General features: G+C 31.1%; 1 protein-coding gene across 1 annotated transcript in view; it reads right to left on the bottom strand.

Moving 5' to 3' along the window:
- The window catches only part of LOC145254762 (WD repeat domain phosphoinositide-interacting protein 3-like), a 92997-nt gene that overhangs the window by 17402 nt on the left and 53734 nt on the right, over nucleotides 1–21861 (bottom strand). The window contains exons 2-5 of the mRNA XM_080113522.1: nucleotides 8772–8846; nucleotides 5987–6088; nucleotides 3858–3945; nucleotides 337–431 (exon numbers count right to left, since the gene is read on the bottom strand). Coding sequence (XP_079969648.1) covers nucleotides 337–431; nucleotides 3858–3945; nucleotides 5987–6088; nucleotides 8772–8846 — 360 coding nt within the window. The remainder of the gene's footprint in view (nucleotides 1–336; nucleotides 432–3857; nucleotides 3946–5986; nucleotides 6089–8771; nucleotides 8847–21861) is intronic.

Below are 21861 nucleotides of genomic sequence, written 5' to 3'. Positions count from 1 at the left end.
AGAGGGTTTCGAGAATATGAAGTTTCGTTGGTGATTGTGTTGTACAGTTGGAAAAAAAAAAAAAAAATGGTGACAATAAATAAAACCACAAAGCTGGGAGACAGATTAACAGCAGTCAGAAAATAGACCCTTGACCTAGGAAGAGGAGATGATAAAATGGATGACGATGACACTGTTTTGCGTTGATATTTTTATAATAATTTTTCATCAGCAAGATTAATTTTGCAATTAATTTTTAGGGGCCGTTAAAAATCAATTTTATAGTTCTGTTTTCCTCATTTCAGTCAATAAAAATACAAGAATATTACAAATCACAATAAAAGTTTAGAAACTGACCTTTTGGATTATGGCAAGTTTCAAAGACATGAAGTTGCTGTGGATTCTGTGTGAATGTGTAGACCTTGATGAGGTTGTCGAGAACGACCACAATCCTACAAAAAAAAATTAAAAAAATATCAAGTGCACTATAAGTAGATAAAAATGGATATCATATGCAAGTACAATATAGGAGGATAATATTAAACCAGCAAGAAAACTTTTTAAAATATTTTTTAAATTTTAAATAAACAGACAAATTGTTTTCGAAGCCACGTTAAGGAGGTATTTAGTTCTCTATCACTGCAAGAACTGTGACACCAGGATCAGAAAGTGGGATTGAGAAGTCAGCACCCTCGAGGAGGGGACAATCTGATCTGCAGAAAGTGCCTGGGCAGCCCATTGGCAGTATCTGGTAAGGGTGCTTCAGGCGATTAGCAATAAACTAACTCCTCCTCAAAGATAAGGTAAAGCCTGAGTTGGTAGACCTCCTAGAACTGCACAGAACAAACATTACATTACAAGCAACAGGTACCAGGTCATTACAGGAATGGTCTGATCTCTTGATTTTGGGGGCCAAGAATAAAAATCCTTAGCCGGATTGAAACCATGTAAAGATGCAAATATTTTATTAAAAAAAAAAAAAAAAAAATCATTTTTTGATAGTAAAATCTACATCTATCTACTAATCTGTCACTTTATTCAAAATTTTGAATTTTATTAAAAGATGCTTCGAAAGATATTTTTTTGCCAATCCTCATTACACTACTACAAAAAAAAAAAAAAAAAAAAAAAACTGTTGAAATTAAAAAGATTTACAGCATTCAACATCATTTGCACAGAGCCTTAATGTAATAACATGAACAAACATTTTATTCATGAAAATAATCTTTCTTTGATTGATATTTTATTGTCAGAAATTAAATGTTTTGATTTAAGGATTTTTTAATAAAATATTTGCAGCTTAGCATGGTTTCAAAAACATTGCCTGTTTATTCAGTCTTAAATTTTTTTTAAACATGCTACCAAGAGTTTTTTTTGCTAATCCTCATTATACTTCAAATTTATTTTCCAGGAGACATTCAAAGTGATATTTTCTTGGCAGCGAAGTCACCACGTAAAATAACATTTCTGGACAACGAGTCACCTCAAACTATTTAAAAAAAAAAAAAAAAAAAATTATACTAAGATGAAAGGTAGGTATCAAAACACTGTCTACTGTCTGCTGAGATTGAATAACTTAAAACATGACAAATATTTTCCTTTTTATTGGCTACTTAACATTTCTAAAAAAAACAAAACATTTGGAGATATTTCAACTTATATACCAAGTATATTTTATATATGTATAAGTCAGTATTCAGAATTATTCTGATAGCATACAAGTTTAATTTTTTTTTTTTTTTTTTTTTACAGTGGTCACCACTTATCAAGGCCCGGAAGCCACTCAGGGATAAGGGTTATTGCAAGTACATTATGTTAGTGTGGAGATTTGATGAAGTGTTTACTTAAGGGGGCAGTTCACTAGGAATTTGTTAACGTTGGACTTGAACACATCCAAGTTGTAGTTAGGTGGGAAGCAGGCAGACGGAGCAGAGTTAAACATAATAAAAAGAGTAAATGTCTCGTTAGGCAGGAGATTTCTCAAAAAAACATTTTGAGATGTTTCAACTTATATACCAAGTGTCTTGTTTTACTAATCTAATATATAAAAGGCTATATGTCTGTCTGTCTGTCTCCATATTTTCAAACTAAGTCTTCCAAAACTAAAAGTCACAGAGCAGCGCTAGGGGCCTCAAATAATTGGATTTTTTTTTTATGGACAGTTCTTTTATGAGTCTTTAACCAGTTAAAATAGTTTTTAAGGGGTCAAAAAAAATGAGTCAAAATTGAAAAAAATCGTTATCAATTTTGTAAATTCATTTTAGATTTTTTAAATTTTTAATCAGTTCATATGCATGTCACATTGGTACAGTTGTAACTTCACTAGCTTTGAATGCTACAGTTTTGCTTTCGATTCTAGCTGATGGCACCTAAATACTTTGTTTTTTTTTTACTTTTGAAATTACGACTATAATAATATATACAAAATCTGAACAAATTAAAATATCATATTTAAACATTTTATGACCGGAAGAAGCACCCACCCCTCGTGAGTGTGTATATATATATATATATATATATATATATATATACACACACCATTATTCCAAATTTTTTCAATTATATATAAGCTTAAACATAAAAAAAAATAAATAAATAAGAGTAAATGTCTTTGGTTTTGTGTTTTATGGAGGGGGGGGGGTATTTTCCAGTATAGCTAAAAGAAACAAAAAAATGGTCCAAAAGGCAAATATATAACAAATAAATGTTACCAAATGCAAACTATATTACTTTTTTACCAGCCTGGATAAGTTTGTGTTTTAACTTAAAGCATTTATTTACACTGAAACACAAGTAATGCCGAGTGTTAAGTAAAAACAAGAAAAAAAAAAAAAAAAAAAAAAAAATGGCTGACATTAAATGGTCATCTGGAGAGTCTTGATAATTGCTCAAAAATCAAAAATTTTAATACTGATAGAAATCCACCTAATAGATGTCACCAATCATGTGGAAATGTAAATAGGAAATTTCATAAGGGAATGCTCTTCTTCCCCTGAGCAATAGAAATGAACCATTCTCTATCTCCTTCTCCATTTTTTTTTCCTATTGTGGCATGTATCCTGAGTGGGATCAACTGGCTTTCTTTGAAAGAGAAAATTTCTAAGGAATATCAAATTCAAAAGTGATCCCTTAGTCACAGGTATTCAACTCAAGTGATATTTTTTAACAAAGTTAACCATGTTTCTGAATTTTTGAGATCAGGATTAATAAGTTGTATTATTTTGGACTAGTGTTCTCATCTTGAGTCCACAAGGTCTTGGTGTAGCAGATAAAATACTTGGTAAATTCAGTTGTAAGTTACAAAAGAGGTTAATGGTTCAATCCTCAGTGTGGGCAATACTAAAAATACAATTGAGAATTGATTAGGACTTATCTGACGGGACATGAGCATGCTACCCCCATGGATTAAATAAAGGGTTCTATTCAAAATTCTGTGCAGAGTCCAGAGTTCAACGGAAAGATTCTCTGAGTTTGACAAGATACATCTGAAGATCAAGTGTTACATCAGCCAAAACAGGAGAATAGCACTCAAGATGAGAACATCAGTCCAATAATCTAAATAAAATGAAACCTAACTTTTGCAGATGTTTTGCAAGAAGGGGTTCACACTATTTTCAAATAGTCACCCATCTGGCATTAACCAGGTTCAACGTTGTTTAACTACAGTATGTTTCAACATGATTATGTAGCAAATTTTTAGATGCATCTTTATATCGCTAAATAAATAATCGATAATCTTGGTTTGAAATAATTAGTTTTATTATTAAACATGCAGATTGAGTGGATGTATTGTAAGGTACATTTTTGTTTTGCTTTTTATTTGGAAAAAATGAAAGAAAAAAATTTTAATTAACAAACATTAGTTTTCAAAATCCTACCTGTCTCTCCGCAGTCGGACACTGCGTACTTCTGCAGAAAATTCCAGTTCGATAACATGTTTTTTTTTCAAGTCATCCCACACCATCACTTAAAAAAAAAAAAAAAAAAAAAAAAAAAGAGAATCAAAGTTGTCTTTTAATTGACCATTTTTTTTTGTTTTTGTTTTTTGTTTAATTCACTTCAATAAATTCCCTGAAGTAATTTTTTTTTTCGAGGTATGTAATCGTGTAATAAATGCTACACATGAAAAAGAAAAATGCTTTACAAAGACCTAACATTATGGAGATGTGGTTTCCCTCGAGAATGGTAAAAGATCTTCAGTATAGACAGTCTCCTTTCATCATTTCCAATCCCGGGAGCTGCATGTACTTATTTCTTGGATCTTTGTATCTATCCAATTTCTAATTTCTACATTAACAGTATTTGGCTTTCCTTCCATTCCCATTTTAACAATGGTTCTCATGCCCTAACTTCATCTGGTTTACTAGACTTTCTTAAAAAAAAATAAATAAAATAAAAATAAAATAAAAAAATTTTAAAATAACTTTTCTCTGAAAATCTATTCTTTTCCTTTTTTAAATGTTTGTTTTCACAGAAAGTAAAAAGGAAATATTAAAACAAATATTTTTAAAAATAACATTTTAAGAAAACAATGGTTGCTGCCGAGAATTCCTCATATTAAAAAAAAAAAATGCAGAAGGATTTAAAAAAAAATCACGTAAATTAATGAAGTAGTTCAATTTTTTTCATAAAAATTAAGTCATTAATGGGAATTCATAGGCATTGCAACATAAATCTCACATTTAAATTAAGTTATCCCCCTGTTTTTTTAGATTGTTTTCAAAATGGCAGACAAAGCAGCTGTTTTTCTGTTACTCAAAATTTGATTTTCTTATTTAAAAACTATTTGATCAATTTACGTGATTTTTGGTATATATTTTCGTATTTTTCAGTACAGTACGCAAATCATACAGACGTTTCTCTATTCTTTTTAATTCAGGAGGAATTCTGGACATGAACCAAAACAACATTTTTGATCTAGAATTCAACAAGACGCACGTCAAGAAGATCGAAGGTTACACTAGCCAAAACATGAGAATAACATCCAAGAGGAAGACACTAATTTGAATAATAATACCAACAACTTATGCTTGCAGTTTTTTTTATTTTTTTAATACAAAAAAGCGCAGAGATGCAATGTTTTAAGTTTTTAAAGAGTTAAACCTTTTTAAATGATGAATTTATTTATTACTGAATAAAAAACAGATTCGTGATTTTGTCCATGGAAATTTGGTTCTTCACCTTTATATTACTTATATTGATCAAACTCATCTCAGGTGTTATTTGTGAAACGTTTCGGTCGGATTGTCCTTCAGCCGTCTTCAGGCATGTTGGTTGTTGTTTGAAAAAGAAAGAAAAGTTACTGGCTCCGTAGATATTTCCTCAGACATGCTTGATGAAGATCGAAGGACAATCTGACTGAAACATTACACTATTCACACTCTAGATGAGAACAATAGTCCGATTAATACAATTAATAAAAACAATCAGCCCTCATCTCAAAAATTACAAAACTTTAATATCAAATCGGTACGGACCTCCCCCCACCCTAAAAAAAAAAAAAAAAAAAAAAAATGGAAAAAACTTGAAAAGCTCTACAAAAACTTGCAAGGATGACCAACCAGCACACATTCCTATGCAGATGCCATAGCCAAAAATTAACAAGGTCAAAATAATTGACAGGGGTGCAAAGTGAAGGGTGAGAACAATATGTAGCGACGACAACACATACCAGGAGGAGTTGGTAAACCTAAAAATAACCCTCCATCAAAATGCCTAACTAGAGAGCATTATATTCGCTACAGAAAATCTAGAGTAACTCCTAAAGGACAATATAAACCCCATGACCAAGAATAAACTGACAGCTAAGCCCTCCTGAGGAAATATCTGCAGAGCCAGTAACCTTTCTCCTTTCTTTTCCAAACAACTGACATACCCGAGGAAGGTTCAAGGACAAACCAACTGAAACGTTGAACAAATAAAACTCAAGATGAGAACAATAGTCCGATCAAAACAAGTAACAAGCAATCAGTCCTCATCTAAAAAATTCAGAACTTTAATAACTCACCTTTATTTGGTGGGTATTTAGGATTTCTGCCCCCGCCAACAAGGGCAAGGTAGTTACAACGGAAAAGCATCTCAATGTGACCAATTCCTCCATCATTAAAGTCTGCAATAAAAAAAAACAAAAAAAAATTATGGTTTAATAACAAAAATTCTGGAAATAAAATGGGTTGCAACTTGCTATAACCTTAACTCCTTTGATTAGTCAATTTACTTTATAAACATTTAGTAATCGATAAAAAACAAAAAAAACAAACAAATAAGCAAACCTGTTTTTAAACAGGAGTTGGGTCACACCTTTGAAAACTTTTTGTATGGTTAATTTGAAAAGTTTAGAAAACAAAATATTGTTAATATTTTATTAAATAAAATTGCTGAAATTTTTGGTGTAGGACAACTTTTTCAAGGAAAATTTTTTGGGGTTTTTTTTTTTTGTTTCCTCTCCATTTTACTGATTGTATTAACCTTGAGGGCTCAGCCCCTCATCGAGAGAGAAAAGTACACATCGAATATTATTGATGCTTGTTGTAAAGTCTGAAATGAATGTGTTTGCATGGTTGATGCAAATTTTGAATAGGATTCTGCTCACATCCTTGAAAACATTTTGTAAGGTTAACTTGAAAAGTTTAGAAAACCAAATAATGTTTATCAGGTTTCTGAATTTTTGAGATAATGGAACAAATTAAAAATTTTAGACAGAAGAATGGTGGAGAGCAAGATGATTCAAAGTAGCAACTTTATGCTGGGCAATAATTACTTACCTAGCATAGAATTCGACACTATCTGAGAACTGTTAATTATGTATAATAGATACAGTAATATATTAGTAATAGTGATATTTACAGCTAGAAATAAAATAGGTTTAAGTGTCCCCAAATTTGTATAAGAACTGTCCGTAATGACCCATAGCGCAGTGGTTAGAGTACTTGGAAAACTCAATTGTAAAAGTGATATGTTCAGTGAGGGCAACCGAAAAATACAATTGTGAATTACTTAGGACCTCTATCCAGTCATGGATGATGGAACAAGAGCATGCTACCCCCCATGAAGTAAATAAAGAGTTCCATCCAAATTCCAGAGTTCGACAGATACACCTTAAGAAAATCGAAAGTTACATCAACCAAAATGTTGGGATAACACTCAAGATGAAAAGCGTAGAAAAATCCAAATAATTTTATATTTTCATTAAATGAATAAATCATTGTTTTGTTTGCTTTCTATAATAATTCATAGAAGATTTCTGGCATGGGCAGACAATTTCACAATTCTTCAGTAGGAGTTCCTTAACTAACACCTAATAATTGTCAAAATGGTTAAGATATGATTATAGAGAATTAATTTTTCTTTTATAATTGAGTCACTGCTTATCAAGGCTCACAGGCCACTTGAGGATAAGGATTTTAAGTTTGACAGACAGTGAAACATACAGGATTAGTAAGGTTTTTTTTTTAAGCACTATGATCAGAATGTTGTCAGAGCCAGTTGCTTTTCCGGAATCTAGGTTCTTGATAAGTTTGGCAACATCCTCAACAGATATGTGAATGTAGTTTAGATTATTTGCAGTCATTAGAAAAATATCAAATTCACTTCAAAATAATCTTTTTAAAAAAATAAAACTACTTGTTTAATTCAAGTGATTTTTGGTGTATGATATTTTCTTTCGTCGCAGTTTTCATGGGGAATGAATTCTGGATAAGCGCATTTTCGACTAAACTGGCACCCCCATCAGGCAAACTTGTCTTTTCTGTTGAGGCTACATGGACCCCTAACGACCTTAAAAAGCTAGAGTTATTAAAATGCGGATGAGCTCCATACTAATAAAGAGTAGAATATGGAGTATGCATTTATTTTCGACAGCTTCGTAATTCTTGCTTTACCATATTTTGTTTTAGTCTTCACATGCCATGAGCGATGTTTCTGACAAACACAGAAAGAATTGCTGTTTTCTGGACAGAAGTCGTAAATAATAACCAGTTTTAAGTGAGGATCTTTTGAGTAGGTTGACGTCGTTCTGAGTGGGTAGTACATGGAGATTTTCAAACCTCTAATATTCATCAATCAAATGTCAATACACCCAACTCATTAACCTTTTTCATAAAGTGCTTTTTTGGTGATGGTGATTTATATATAAAAAAAAAAAATGTTCATATATAAAGGGGAAACATCTGTGTGTATGTATGTTTGCCCAGCTAAAACATTAAAACTACTAAAACAAACACCTACAAAGTTGATATTTTCTTAATCAGCATTGCCCTGGATGAATATGTAAATTTAGGGAAAATATTCATTCTTTGACTAAACTAGCGTAGATTTAGTCACGGGGGTTGTTTGTATTAAATAAAAGGGGAATAACTTGTTTTTAAAAAAGGGTTATTTTCTTTATGTCAACTCATTCCTTTAGTAATCTACAAAAGTGTGCGTGTGCAGAGAGAGGAATGAATGGGCACAGAAGAAAAAGGGAGGAGGAATCTGAAAGAGTAGCCTCAAGTAATGGCATGTAGCCCTGCTAGCCATAAAGAAAAAGAATAAAATGCAATTAATTTTGCTGGTTTCGTAAACGTCAGTCTTTATCAAACTAAAGTAAAAAAACATAACATGAAATGAACTTTGCTAGTCAGCCTATAAAAACTAAGCTGACCAAACGTAATTCACACTTTATGTGCAATGTATTTATTAAGCTAATAAATAACCTTTAAAAGTCTAGGATATTACTCAACATAAAGCATTTCATATAATTAAATTTATTTTTAATTAGAAATCCTTGAAAAAATGAAAAACCGGTGCCCAACCTTGTCGCTCTTTCTCTTTTAGAGGATCAGCATTGTAGACTCGGAATCCGCCTTCCATGCCACATGCAAAACATCCTAAAAGACACAAAAAACAAACAAATTAATAACATAATTTTTGAAAACAAAAAAAAAAAAAAACACAAAAACAAATAATTTAATAGGTCTTTCGATAGCAAACATCTTTTTTTACGTCTATATTAATTGTTGCAATATTTTTGCCATAATGATACTGGGTATGATCATGAAGATTTGAACGATTATATTTATAAATAAGAATGAGCAAATTAGGAGGAAAGACGCGTGTTGCAATATTTTTGGCGTAATATTAGAGCATGATTACAAAGCCAAGAGTGATGAAAACAAACCAATCCGATACCAAAAATTGCTGTATAAAATATATTGAATCTCTTTGAATTTTTCAGTTCTATTTGACACGAGAAGGGAACTATGATCTGTTGATCTTGATTGGATTAATATTGGCATTCTCTTAACCAAGAATTCTTTATAATTCAAAGCTTCTGATTGGATTGATGCTGTGAATTTTTGCTTTGGCCAGCTACATTTAATATTCATAATTGGATAATTTTATTTTCTTTACTAGTGGGTAGTGGGAGGTATAAAATACGCTTAAATATATTTTCATTTGTCCAGATTTCATATATATTATTATTATGCTTAGGACAACAGCATATTCTTTTCATGGTTTTGACTCGAGTGTGTATCCGTTGATATCTTATATGCTTTTATATAGAGTGATGTGGTTCTTAATTGATTAACTGTGTCGGATATGTATCTTGAGTCAAAACAATGAAAAGAATATTCTGTTGTCATAGCTCTAATTATTATAGAGTCCTTCTTTCAAATTAAAAAAAAAAAAAAGTATTTAGGTGCCATCAGGTAGAATCGAAACCGAAACTGTAGCATTCAAAGCTGGTGACGTTATCACTGTTTCAACGTGACATGTATATAAACCGATTAAAAATTTAAAATAAACTAAGATGAATGTACAAAATGTATAACGATTTTTTTCAATTTTGATCCCTTTTTGACCCTTTAAAAACAATTTTAACTGGCTAAAGACCCATAAAAGAATGGCCCATAAATCATTTGAGGTCCCTAGTGCCATTCTGTGATTTGTAGTTTTGGAGAAGATAGAGTTTGAAAATATAGAGACAGATAGCAGATAGTCTATATATTAGATAATAGTCTGTCATCCCTTTTTGAACCATTTTTCTATTAGATTAAGACCCCGGGATACGGCATTAAAAATTCGTAACAAAATACAATACAGTACATAATACACATGTATAGAATCAAATAACATTATAAATAACACCGCAAGGTGGGGCAAATACCGTAACCAGGAGCCAGAAAAACATTGTATTCCACATCTTAACCTGAAAAAACATCCTAGGGCCACTGTATCCAGGGGTTCTACTGTACAATTATTTTTTTTATTACCTGGAATTCTTTACAATTCAAAATTTCTGACTGGATTGATGCTGTCAATTTTTGCTTTGGACAACTGCATTTAATATTTGCAATTAGATTTTCTTTTCTCTATGCTGGTTATTCCTTTTACCATCCCTAGTAATCATTAAAAATTATGTCTGTCAAGCAAGATGGTCATCTAATATTTGGTTTTATGTAAAAACAAAAATTGAGTGAACCCGAAACAAAATATGAAACTAGCACACTTATATATAAAAAAAAACAAAAAAACTGAGTGATAAACTTGTGAAAGATATATTTTTTTTAACTTAAATTAATTTTTTGGAATTGTGAAAAAAATTACATTTTCAAAATAATTTTATATTTCAATTTTTTTAAACCTCCGACAGACTTAAATTTTGGAAAATAGTTTTGTAAATAATTACAAAAGATTTTACCTTACAAACTCTTGAAATATTTTGAAATATTTTTTTCAACCTGTGAAAGAATCACATTTTTTTTTATGGGCGCACGTTTTGTTCATCGTTTCAGCTTCACTTAGTTTTTGTTTTTACATAAAACCAGGCAGCCATCTTGTTTGATGGATGCAATATTTAACAATCATGCCATCCCTTTTTGGACCATTTTTCTATTACAAGTATAATTAAATTATGAGACAACTTTATGTGTGTGTATTTCTAGCATCAAACAAACAGCGATAATTTTTTTTCAGTTATTAATGACTACCTACTCAGTATTGGCCGAGTAAAATAAATAATAAAAAAAAATAACTGACTTGTCTATGAACAAATAGAAATTAATTTTGGTGGCTTAAATTTCATAATCAGTTAAAGGCATTAAATAAAAACTGTTTCATAGTTGATAGTGTTTAAGATGGAGCTAATCACCTGGTCGTCATGAATAAAGAACGGTTTCTTGTATCCTTAAAAAGCACTCTAAATACATGTGTAAGTGGAAGTCAGAAGGAAAAATATTGTACCTAATATTATGATAGTTTAAAAGAAATAAATCGTTTAATAGCATAAATAAAAATTTTAAGTATATACAAGTTCATTATTTGAATAAAGAAGGGAATATGTCTCCATAAATAGTGTTCTCAGCTGGAATAAGTATTTTGAGAAAAACACCGAAGTGAAATAAAATATTTGTATCAGTAACACAGTGGTATGAAGAAATGAAAAAATAGGTTAGTCTAAATGAAATATCAATTTCTCAGATTGCTATTTAGGTCTAACTTTGAAAATCTTACAAAATGACTTAAATTGAAATATTTATTGAAATCAATAATACAACAGCATAAAATAAAAGAAACTTTAAAAATCCTATTTAAAAAATTTTTATTATGAAATTAGATTTACGAAAATTCATTTTAGTTTCTTCATACACAAATCTATTTTTATCTTTTATTATTAGTTAAAAATTTTTTTTTAATTTTTAAAAAAATTAAGAAAAAAAAAAATTAAGAAAAAAAAAAAATAAACACATCTTTATCATTTTGTAACAAATTGGTTCAATTGATAATTGTTTTTGTTTTGTTTACTTGGCTCCAAGATGACAGAGTTAGACACAAGGTCGGTTTTTAATGCAGGGGGGGGGGGGGGGCAGTTCCCCAAAAAGGGGAAGTAACAAAAATAAAAAATGTATCAGTCATGAAGGATTTCTCCACTAACCGAGACCAAAAAGTGCAGCATCAGAAAAATACTGCACTTTGATCCTGGCCTGATAGTTTAATAGCCAAACTGTACAGTAATAATTGAATTTAACTTTCAAAATCCTATTATTTTGAAAAACATTTGGTAAAACCAATAAAAACAGCAGTATAAGAAAAAAAATTTTTCATGTAAGATATTTTTTCCAAAAGCATTAGATTCTTTGGAGGTTTACCAAGAAGTATTTGTTAATATTAGACTTGAAGATGGGCATGCTGTTTATTGGAGAGCAATTTCATGGTATTTTATTCTGTAGATGGGACATGGTAGGAAAGAAACTTTGTTCATGGAAATTCTATCTCAGTTTTTGTACAGAGAGAGAAAGGAAAGTTCCTTGCTGTGGTTGTAAATCAATGAGTTCTTGCTGTGAATGATCTTAAGGTGTAGAGGTGAACCAGGAATTGGAACTCAGCCAAGCATCTATGATGAATATAATATAGCAGATAAAGGCTAACGACATTTCTTCTGTGTGAAAAAGCTTGTAGGGACGAGAAGAAATTACCCTCACTACTATCATTACATAAACACTATTTAGTGCAGTCATATTCACTTTTATACAACAGACAAATTTCTTTTAAAAATAATATTTGTGTTGTCAATTCAAATTTGTTTAAAGTCGTACATTTATGCTTTACTGGATGTATTTAATTGGCATTGCCCAGGTGAAGATTTATTGCCAGGTGGAGGGATAAGAGATAACTAATTTTAATTTAAGTCATTGTTACAATTTTTTTTATAGGATTAAAAAGAAAATTCGTTTTAGTTTTCCTTTATTTTTTACTTAATATGGTTGCCTGGGGGGTAATACAAAATAAAACAGAAGAATTAAAAAGTGTGCCTAAAATTTTTTGTTTAAAACTTCTCTCCAATTTTTGTCTCCCTCTATCTCACGTTGTCAAAATTATCACTTCCAATAAAGGTACTTCAACATATAAAAACGTTACCAATACACAAAGAAAAGCAACAAAAAAAAAAAAATTGATACAAGAAAAGACTTGGTGGACAGAAAAACAATTTTATTAGAAAAAGAAAAAAAGAGAAACTTAGAACCAAAAAAAGTTCACTAGCTGTCTGCTGCTAAGATGTTGCTGCTGTTATAAAGAAAGTCCTTTGTGTGGTAACAATTATGAAAGATAGAAAGATGAACAAGTTGAAAATGCCCCCCCCTTTTTTTTTTACTTACTCTTGTGATATGAGATTTCAATCAATGTAGGATTTTTTTTAGAAAGGTCGAACTACTTTAAAAGTCGAAAAGATTTTGCTCCCTTTGTTGGCAATTGAAGCTTACATTTTATAATGTCATCTATTTTAAAATAAAAGTCCTCTTAAGTAGAAATATCTGCAGACAAAGATAACTTATTATCTAAGACAATATGCTGAGGGTGCTCTTTTATAATGAGGAATTTATTTTCTCATTTTCCTGAAGGAATAACCTGCAAAAAAAAAAAAAAAATAAAAAAAAAAAAAATACACATAATTCTTCGTATAATCGCGTTTTCTGAAGAGGCAAGAAGTCTGGTAAAAAAAAACTTCCTTGTTCCTTCTTTCAGATTAGAAATATTCTTTTCTTTTTTGACTTAGAAAAACTGCAGTTTGAGATGTACCCATTTTCTTCAGACCTTAGAAGAAAATATCTAATTATAGTGATAGACTCTTCCAATTCAATCTTTCCTAGTGAGAAAATTTCTTATGTGTCTTCTCCTGCAAACTGGTAATTTTCCAACATATTTAACTGCCAAGTCCTTGACAGATTTCTTGGATTTCCTTGAAGTAGATTTCTCTCAACGAGATACAAATTTGAGATAACTTAGCCACAATCATTTCAACAGTATAAACTTCACCAGGTAACTTAGACAAGTTCACTTCAACATTTAAACGGAGAGAAGATAGCATGTCAACACATTTTAAGTGTAAAGTTCAAACTACCCAACTTCAGCTTGAATTTTATCACAAAACATGAGAATGAATAGGTCAATCAATGACCAACAACATCAGCAGCAGTGAAGCAAACTCAAGAGAAAGGAAGAAGAGGAAAAACAAAGAAATATCTCAAAAAAAAAAAAAAAAAAAAAAAAATTTTCTATAACGTTCTTTGGCAACTGGGGAAAAAAATCATCGATAAATCACTCCATAACTAATGACGGAATGATTCCATTAATTTTCCTCCGGATTCCATTCTAAATTCCTGATTTCAAAATAATTACCAATTCAGATTCTTTTAGAATCTGAAAATATTTAGCTATAAAGTTCTTGTTTTTATATATTTCTTTCAGATTACTGTAAAAGCCCATGTAGTATTTGTAAACTTAAAAAATACACTTGTGTGTTTGTGGAGGTATCTATAGATTTTAGTTTTACTGGTAGTTGAAAATCAATAAATATTTATTTTATTAGTACCAGTAATGGAAAATTATGTTTTAAAACAAAAATATTTTAAAAGAATCGTTTTTGGCATTAGAAAACACAACTTTTGATTCCCCAAAATGTTTCGATTAATCATCCAAATACTAATGACACAAAACAAAATGTCGAACTCCTTCCCACCCCATTTCTGTTCCTATTGACTATCAAAAGAATAAAAAAATAAAATGTGCTTATTTTGTTTGAGACAATGGTGAGAAAGAATATATATTGCATTTTCACACTAAACCAGGCACATTGCCACTTTGATGTAAGGGGCTACTATCTGGGGCATAATTTGCAGGGATACTATGTAGGGAGTTGAGCAGCAAGATGTCTGTTTACATCACACTTGACCTTCTGTATGTCAGTACAGTCAGGGAAGCAGGGATCCAGGCAGCAATTCGAAAGTCTATCAGTCCTAAAGAAGAAACTATTTGAGTAGAAGGCTTTCTGGAATCTGGGGATCTCTGTTTAGGGGTGGGATTTTGTTGCTTATCAAGTTTATCATAAGTATTTACTTTGAAGCGCTTGAAGTTCTTTGGAGAATTTACCGTTAAAATACTTGTAAAACAGGCAGAGGGATGCAACATTTCATCGACAGAAGAGAGGTTGAAACCAAGACGACAGAGTGGGACCTGTTAGATTGGATATATATATATAGATATATATATATATATATCTATATAAATAAAATGAACTCATTTTTTCCCCTCCGACTTCGACGTTTATAGGACTGCACCTGTACACATTTGGTGCAGCCGTATCATTCACAAACTGAATCACGAGATCTGCCGTATGTTATAGGGTTATTACATATCCAGGATCTCGCTGAACAGAGTTTCCTATATTCTGTCTGGTGAGAGTCCACTGTAAAAATCGGTTACATTTGATGGAAGTAGTAAAGTAAACTCTCTCTAACAAATTCATCCTACCACCGCCACTCACTTACACCGTTCCAGACCGTTCACAGGAGACATTTAAGACCGACCACCGGTTAGAATTTATCTAAAAACTGGACTGGACTTACGCTGAAACGAACCACGCTTACTTTGCCATTGGTTAGGATAAAACATAAACACAATTTATAAAGCATTTATTATAATAAAATTAGATTCAAACAGAACACAATCCGTTACCTGGAATTGAATTCACAATTACATTACTTCGATTTCGTTATAACCCGCGTGGTTAGAGTTTAATGAAAACCTGAATTGACATTTACGTGAAACGCACCAAACTTACACAAACACAACTTCCGTTTCGCTCTTTCCTTACGTGCTTTTTTTCTTTCTTACCTTTCGTTGTCTACTTCCCTATGTTTATCTTTCCTTTCGCTCTTTCCTTCTTTCTTTCTTTTCTCTCCATTTTCTGCTCTTTCCATTGTTAAAACAAAACAAAACAACCTGATATTCCAGGTTTTAATTACACTCTATCACTCTACGACTATTACTTGTGTATCCAACTCTATTTGTGCCACGTTCCTTTACTTTTTCACCGTTTTGTGTTCGTTTTCTTGGGGGCAGGTTTACGTTACTACACGTTAGCCATGGATCGGGCGATCGCTGTCAGACGTCACGATAATACAACTTTTTTTTTTTTTTTTTTTTACTTTTATTAAAAAATAAAAAAAAGCAATTGAAAATACTTTCAAACATAAAGTAAACTGGTTCATGTAAGTAAAAAAAAGTAGCATTTATTGCCTTTGGTAATAATTATTTATTGCTTTTTTGTTTTGTTTTTCACCCTTTTTTTCGACTAACCATTCTTCTCACTATAAAATTTTAGGTGGGGGGGGGGCATTCCAACCTCCGAAGTACACATAGATTCGAAAAAGTTGTGAAAAAAAAAAAAAACAAACAAATATATAACAAATAAATGTTATCAAAGCCAAGATAAGTTACTTTTGTGCCAAACTGGATATATATATTTTTCGTGATTTTATTCAATGTAACATTTATTCAGCTCGAAAACCATACAGTGTTTACCGATGTATTCGAAAATTCAAGAAGGCGTCTCACACCCTCTTTAACACCGTAAGTATAGAAAAAGGTGTTATAAATAAAAAACTATACAAAATACTATTAAAAACACGCCGAATATATGTCAACCTATGTCACATTAACATGTATTGAGCGAGTTTTTAACAGTATTTTATTAGGTTTTTTATTTATAACATCTTTTCCCAAACTTACCGTGTTAAAGAGAGAATCAGACTACATCTTGAATGTTTTCGAGCTGAATAAACATGTTACATTGAATAAAAACACGATAAATATATCAAGTTAGGTAGAAGAGTAACTTATCTTGCCTTTGATAACATTTATTTGTTATATATTTGTTTTTGGACAACTTTTTCGAATCTATGTGTACAGTAATACAAACCCATAGTGAGAAAACGCAGAACATTATGGAGTTTTTTGGGGGAGAAAATTAGCGATTTTGGAATATTTCAGACGATTAGTTAAAAATCTAGCAATTATTTCCCTTTCGTTATAAACTTTTTTTTTTTTATTTCTTTGTTTAATAAATATTTTGTGGGGTTTGTATTACTCTACACATAGATTCGAAAAAGTTGTCCAAAAAGAAATATATAACAAATAAATGTTATCAAAGGCAAGATAAGTTACTTTTCTACTAAACTGGATATATTTTTCGTGTTTTTATTCAATGTAACATGTTTATTCAGCTCGAAAACAATAGTGTTTACCGATGTATTGGAACATTCAAGATGGCGTCTGATTCTCTCTTTAACACGGTAAGTGTGGGAAAAGATGTTATAAATTTTGTATAGTTTTTCATTTATAACACCTTTTTCCATACTTACGGTGTTAAAGAGGCTGTGAGACGCCATCTTGAATTTTCGAATACATCGGTAAACACTGTATGGTTTTCGAGCTGAATAAATATGTTACATTGAATAAAAACACGACAAATATATATACCCAGTTTGGCACAAAAGTAACTTATCTTGGCTTTGATAACATTTATTTGTTATATATTTGTTTTTTTTTTTCACAACTTTTTCGAATCTATGTGTACAGTAATACAAACACCCATTTTCTGTTTTATATACATAAAGTACAATTGTTGAATGTTACTGTTTTTATTAGATTCGTTGGGGGGGGGGGGACAATTAAAAAATTAAGAAAGATTCAAATGAAGCGAAATTTAAGTTTCCTTTCCATTTTTACAACAACCGTAAAACAGTGCATACTCAGCAAGTTTTATCGTAATTTATAAGCATATTGAAACACTAAATCAACATTTTATTTATTTTTTTGCATAATTAATGATGGAAGTATTTTTCTGTTTATTTTATTAACATCTGTTAAAAAAAATACATAATTTGTACATTCTCTTGAAAAAAAGAATCAAACTTTTCTCTACTTTCACATGTGTTCCATTTTAACAAACTGAGCCACAGCAACGCGTGGCTGGGTACAGCTAATATATATATAATAAACTGACTTTGTGATTGTCTTGTGTAATTTCTGACTTTAACAAAACAAGCAATTTTCCTTTATGTACCAGATTTCAATGAATATTCAGCGAAATGGAGAAAAAAAAGAAAAAAGAAATCAAAGTTACATATATGTGAGAAACGTACACTCCTACACCCATGTTAGTTTGATTAATATAGCGATTAAATGTTGGCAACTAGAGATAAAAAAATCTAGTTATCTGCGACGACCAAAATTTGCCAACATTTAAAAAGACATAAATGAAATCCACACCTATTAAAAAAAAATGTTGAACAGATAAAATCTTGAGTTTAGTTCAACTTGCCAACATTAGAAAAAAAAAAAAAAAAAAAAAAAAGGTACCTCTACCTCGTCCCACTAGACAAATGTTAATTAATCACGGCTCTACAGACAAATATTTAAAAAACACTCCACATAGAAAGGTAATGGCCTAAGCTTAATCGGATTAGTTTTTAAACTGGTGTCAACATATTTAATATATTAAATGGTGAACAACGTTTAAAACAATTTCAATTGAAAATAGTCTTAAAAGTTATGTTGGATTTTTAAAGTCAAACTCAAATAGCATTTAAGTTGGTCAATCAAATATGGTTAAATAGTCAATTGTTAACTGGTCGGCACTTATAACTAACTTTCCTAGGTTAAATTTGACACTTCCTGTCAAAGCTCGCTACTCCAAATTCAGTTTAGTGTCTGAAAAACAGGCTTTTCATTCAAATGGGCAACATCTCATTTGCATATGAGGTGACAAGAAATTTTATTACTTCACGAAATTGCCAACATATCAATAGAATTTTTAAATACTCTTAGATGCCCGGTATAAGAGAGAACAAAGATTGCCACATGGTCATTTTAAACCAGAATTTAAAAAATGTTAAGTTTTTGCTCAAAAGAATATCAGAATTAAACTTGAAGATAAGCGCTCAAAGTTGAATTGGAGTAACATGTTTGAAAGAAAAGCAATATCAACCGTGGATATTAGTGAACAACTTTATATAGGCAACTAATAAATTAAAAAAAAGATATTGACAAAATGAATTTTTACATATTTTAAAGAATTTATTTTCAAAATTGAATCTACCAGACGGCATTTAGTTTTTTTTTTTTTTTTTTTTTTTATAAAAAGTAATTTGAATATTTTGTTAATAGATGAAAAAAAAAAAAAAAAAAAAAAAACCTACTTTGTGACCTTCCAAAATTTGAAAGGAATTTGGAAACATTTAAACTGCTGAATAGAAAATCGTTTAAACTGGCTTTAAAATTTTAAGCAAATTAGCCTTCTAATAATACGTTATCAACTTATTTTGCTCATCGCCTACTATCTTTTTGGTTAATTATTGCTTAATTGGGTCAGAATTCAAAGGGTTAAACTAGCTTTAAAATTCTTAGCAACTCCTCATTTAAATTAGCTGATAGAACATTTTGGAAGCTTTTTTCAGCCAATCTATATATCTATAAATATATATGTCTATCTGTGTGTGTGTACTATGCAATAACTGTCAAGTCTACAGACTCGAAATTTGATATATAGGGTATTGAGATTTGGGAAAATCTTTGTAATCTGTTTTCGGCCAGAAATTTGTCTGTTAAGGGGTCAAAGTTCATGATTTGACCTTTGAGAACTCTAACAAACTCCTCCGCCAATTTTGGGTATAAACAATTGAAATTTTAGATATCGGTTCCTTGGACATGGATCTAACATTGCTTTTTTCACCAATATTTTCGAAAGTCATCCTCTTCTTTCGATGTCTAGTCTTAATTTAAACCTAAGTCACTTCCGGTTTGGAGGTGGTCGTAACAGCAAAGACGTCAGTTTTTTCCCCCGTTCTTTTCCTCCTTTGCGGTACAGGTTCGAGCCTGCCTTCCCACTACCACTGTTTTTTTTATTTTTGCTCAACATACACCTCCAAACACTCGGGCAACACCGGGCTGAAATGCTAGTAATTTCATAAATTAAAACGTCACAAAAAAGAAAAAAAAAAAGTTTTATAATTCCTGTTCTATTAATTGAATTGACAGAGTTCAAAATAGACTTCGTAACTTAGTGAGGGATGGCCTTTTCTCTTCCCAGCAACCTCTTTTCCACAGAAGAGACGTTGCAAGCCTGTCTCTGCTTTATCATAATTTTCACGCCAAGTGCTCAGCTGAGCTTCAATCTATGGTCCCCCCCCTCGCCAAACTTACACGAAAAACACTCATCTAGCCAGAACCACTATCAATAATTTCCCACTCTTTATCTGTGCCTAAACCTAAATATAGATTCCATGAACAAAGCTTTTTTTCTTAGAACTGCACACTTGAGGAACTCTCTTCCAACTGCCTACTTTCCAGCTGACTACAATTTGATTGTCTTCAAGTCCAATGTAAACAAGTTCTTGATGAACCGCCCCCCCCCCCTAAATAATCCAATTTACAAAATTCCCACTACTTATGTTTACTATGCTATAATCACATTGACTAATGTATACCCATTAACCCTTATCCTCGAGTGGCCTCTGGGCCTTGATAAGTGGTGATTCCTGTGTAAAAGAAAAAAAATTTGAACATACTGTAATAATTAAATTTGAGTTTCAGAACAATTTAAGAACAACAGTGAAAGGAAAAAAAATAAAAGTAAAAACTCCCTACTGGGTAAGTGAACGTTTTTTTTTTTTTTTTTTTTTCTTTTTCAAATAAGTTGGCCTTTTGGTCAAGATCAAAGTGTAGTATCTGTTCTTCAGATGCTGCACTTCATTTTCTTGTTCTCTTTCGGTGGAGGAGAAATCCTCCACAACTGAGACAATTTTTATTTTTGTACCTTTTCTCCATGTTAAAAAGCGAACCTGGTGTCTAACTGTCCGTGGGGAGGCATAGTAAATAGGTAGATTAGGTATTCGTTACTTCCACCAGGAAGGTTATGTTTTCAGTAGAGTTTGTAATACAGGTTAGCATCCAAATCATTTGACCAATCAAATTTCATAGAAATATTCGTTGACCAATCAAAGTTCATAGAAATATTCATGATGGTCTAATTTAGAACCGATTTAAGTTTGGAATGTTTAGATTAATGGTAATGAAAAAAGTGAAAGTCACACTTTTGGTGATAACTGGTTCTGTTCATCAGAGACTCAGTACTTGACCTCTATTGTAACTAGGGTTGTGACAACCCTAGTTATTGTTTTCATTATGTTATGTTTCGTTATGTTAGAGAGTTTTCATTGTTTTGACTCTTGAATATATATCCGTTAATATCTTATGTTTTTATATAGACGGATGTGGTTCTCGGTTGATTAAGTGTGTATGATATATACCCAAGAGTCAAAAGAATGAAAAGAATATTCCGTTGTCACAATCCTAATTGTTACTAATGAAGTCCTTGACTTTGCAAAACATGTTAAAACTCCAACTTATGTACTTGTTTATTTATACATTTGATAGCAACACTATCAGATTTCTTTTTCAACCTATTGTAAAAATGACAAATTTAGTTGGGAGGGGGGTGAAGGTAATGGGGGGGAGTATCATTCTAACAGAAAAATTTATGCTGCGTTAAGTGGTTGGGGAATTTCTCAGAAAAAACATGTCTGCATCACATGCGACTTTATAGACGAAATGACATTCGCAGCCATTTTTATTTCCTTTTACTTTCGTGAACAAACTGCAGCTAATCGGATGTAGTTGGACAATCCAAAATGTTTAACAACGTTTTGAAATTAGATAAACAAAACCATGAAAACTGAAGATGCATTCACATATATAAATTACGTAATATGCTTAATTTAAACATTAAACTCTTCTCCAAAAACAAGCTTTCTTCTTCCTTGCTCTAACGTTAATACTTATTTTTAAGTTATTATACATATACTAGCAGACTGCCCGGCATTGCCCAGTCATAAAATACGCTTAAATATGATATTTTAATTTATGCAGATTTCATATTTATTATTATAGAATCAATACTCTGTTGATTATTATGTTGTATCCAATACATAGTGATTAAAAAAAAAAGAGACATGGATTTTAAAACAAATTTAGACTTGGGTGCCATCAGCTAAAATCGAAAGT

The sequence above is a fragment of the Euprymna scolopes genome, chromosome 30 (assembly GCF_053919585.1).
Source record: "Euprymna scolopes isolate OS-2025 chromosome 30, ASM5391958v1, whole genome shotgun sequence".
In the NCBI taxonomy this organism is placed as follows: Eukaryota; Metazoa; Mollusca; class Cephalopoda; order Sepiida; family Sepiolidae; genus Euprymna; species Euprymna scolopes.
The sequence above is the reverse complement of the archived record's forward strand: the minus strand, read 5'-3'. Positions and strand labels throughout refer to the sequence as shown.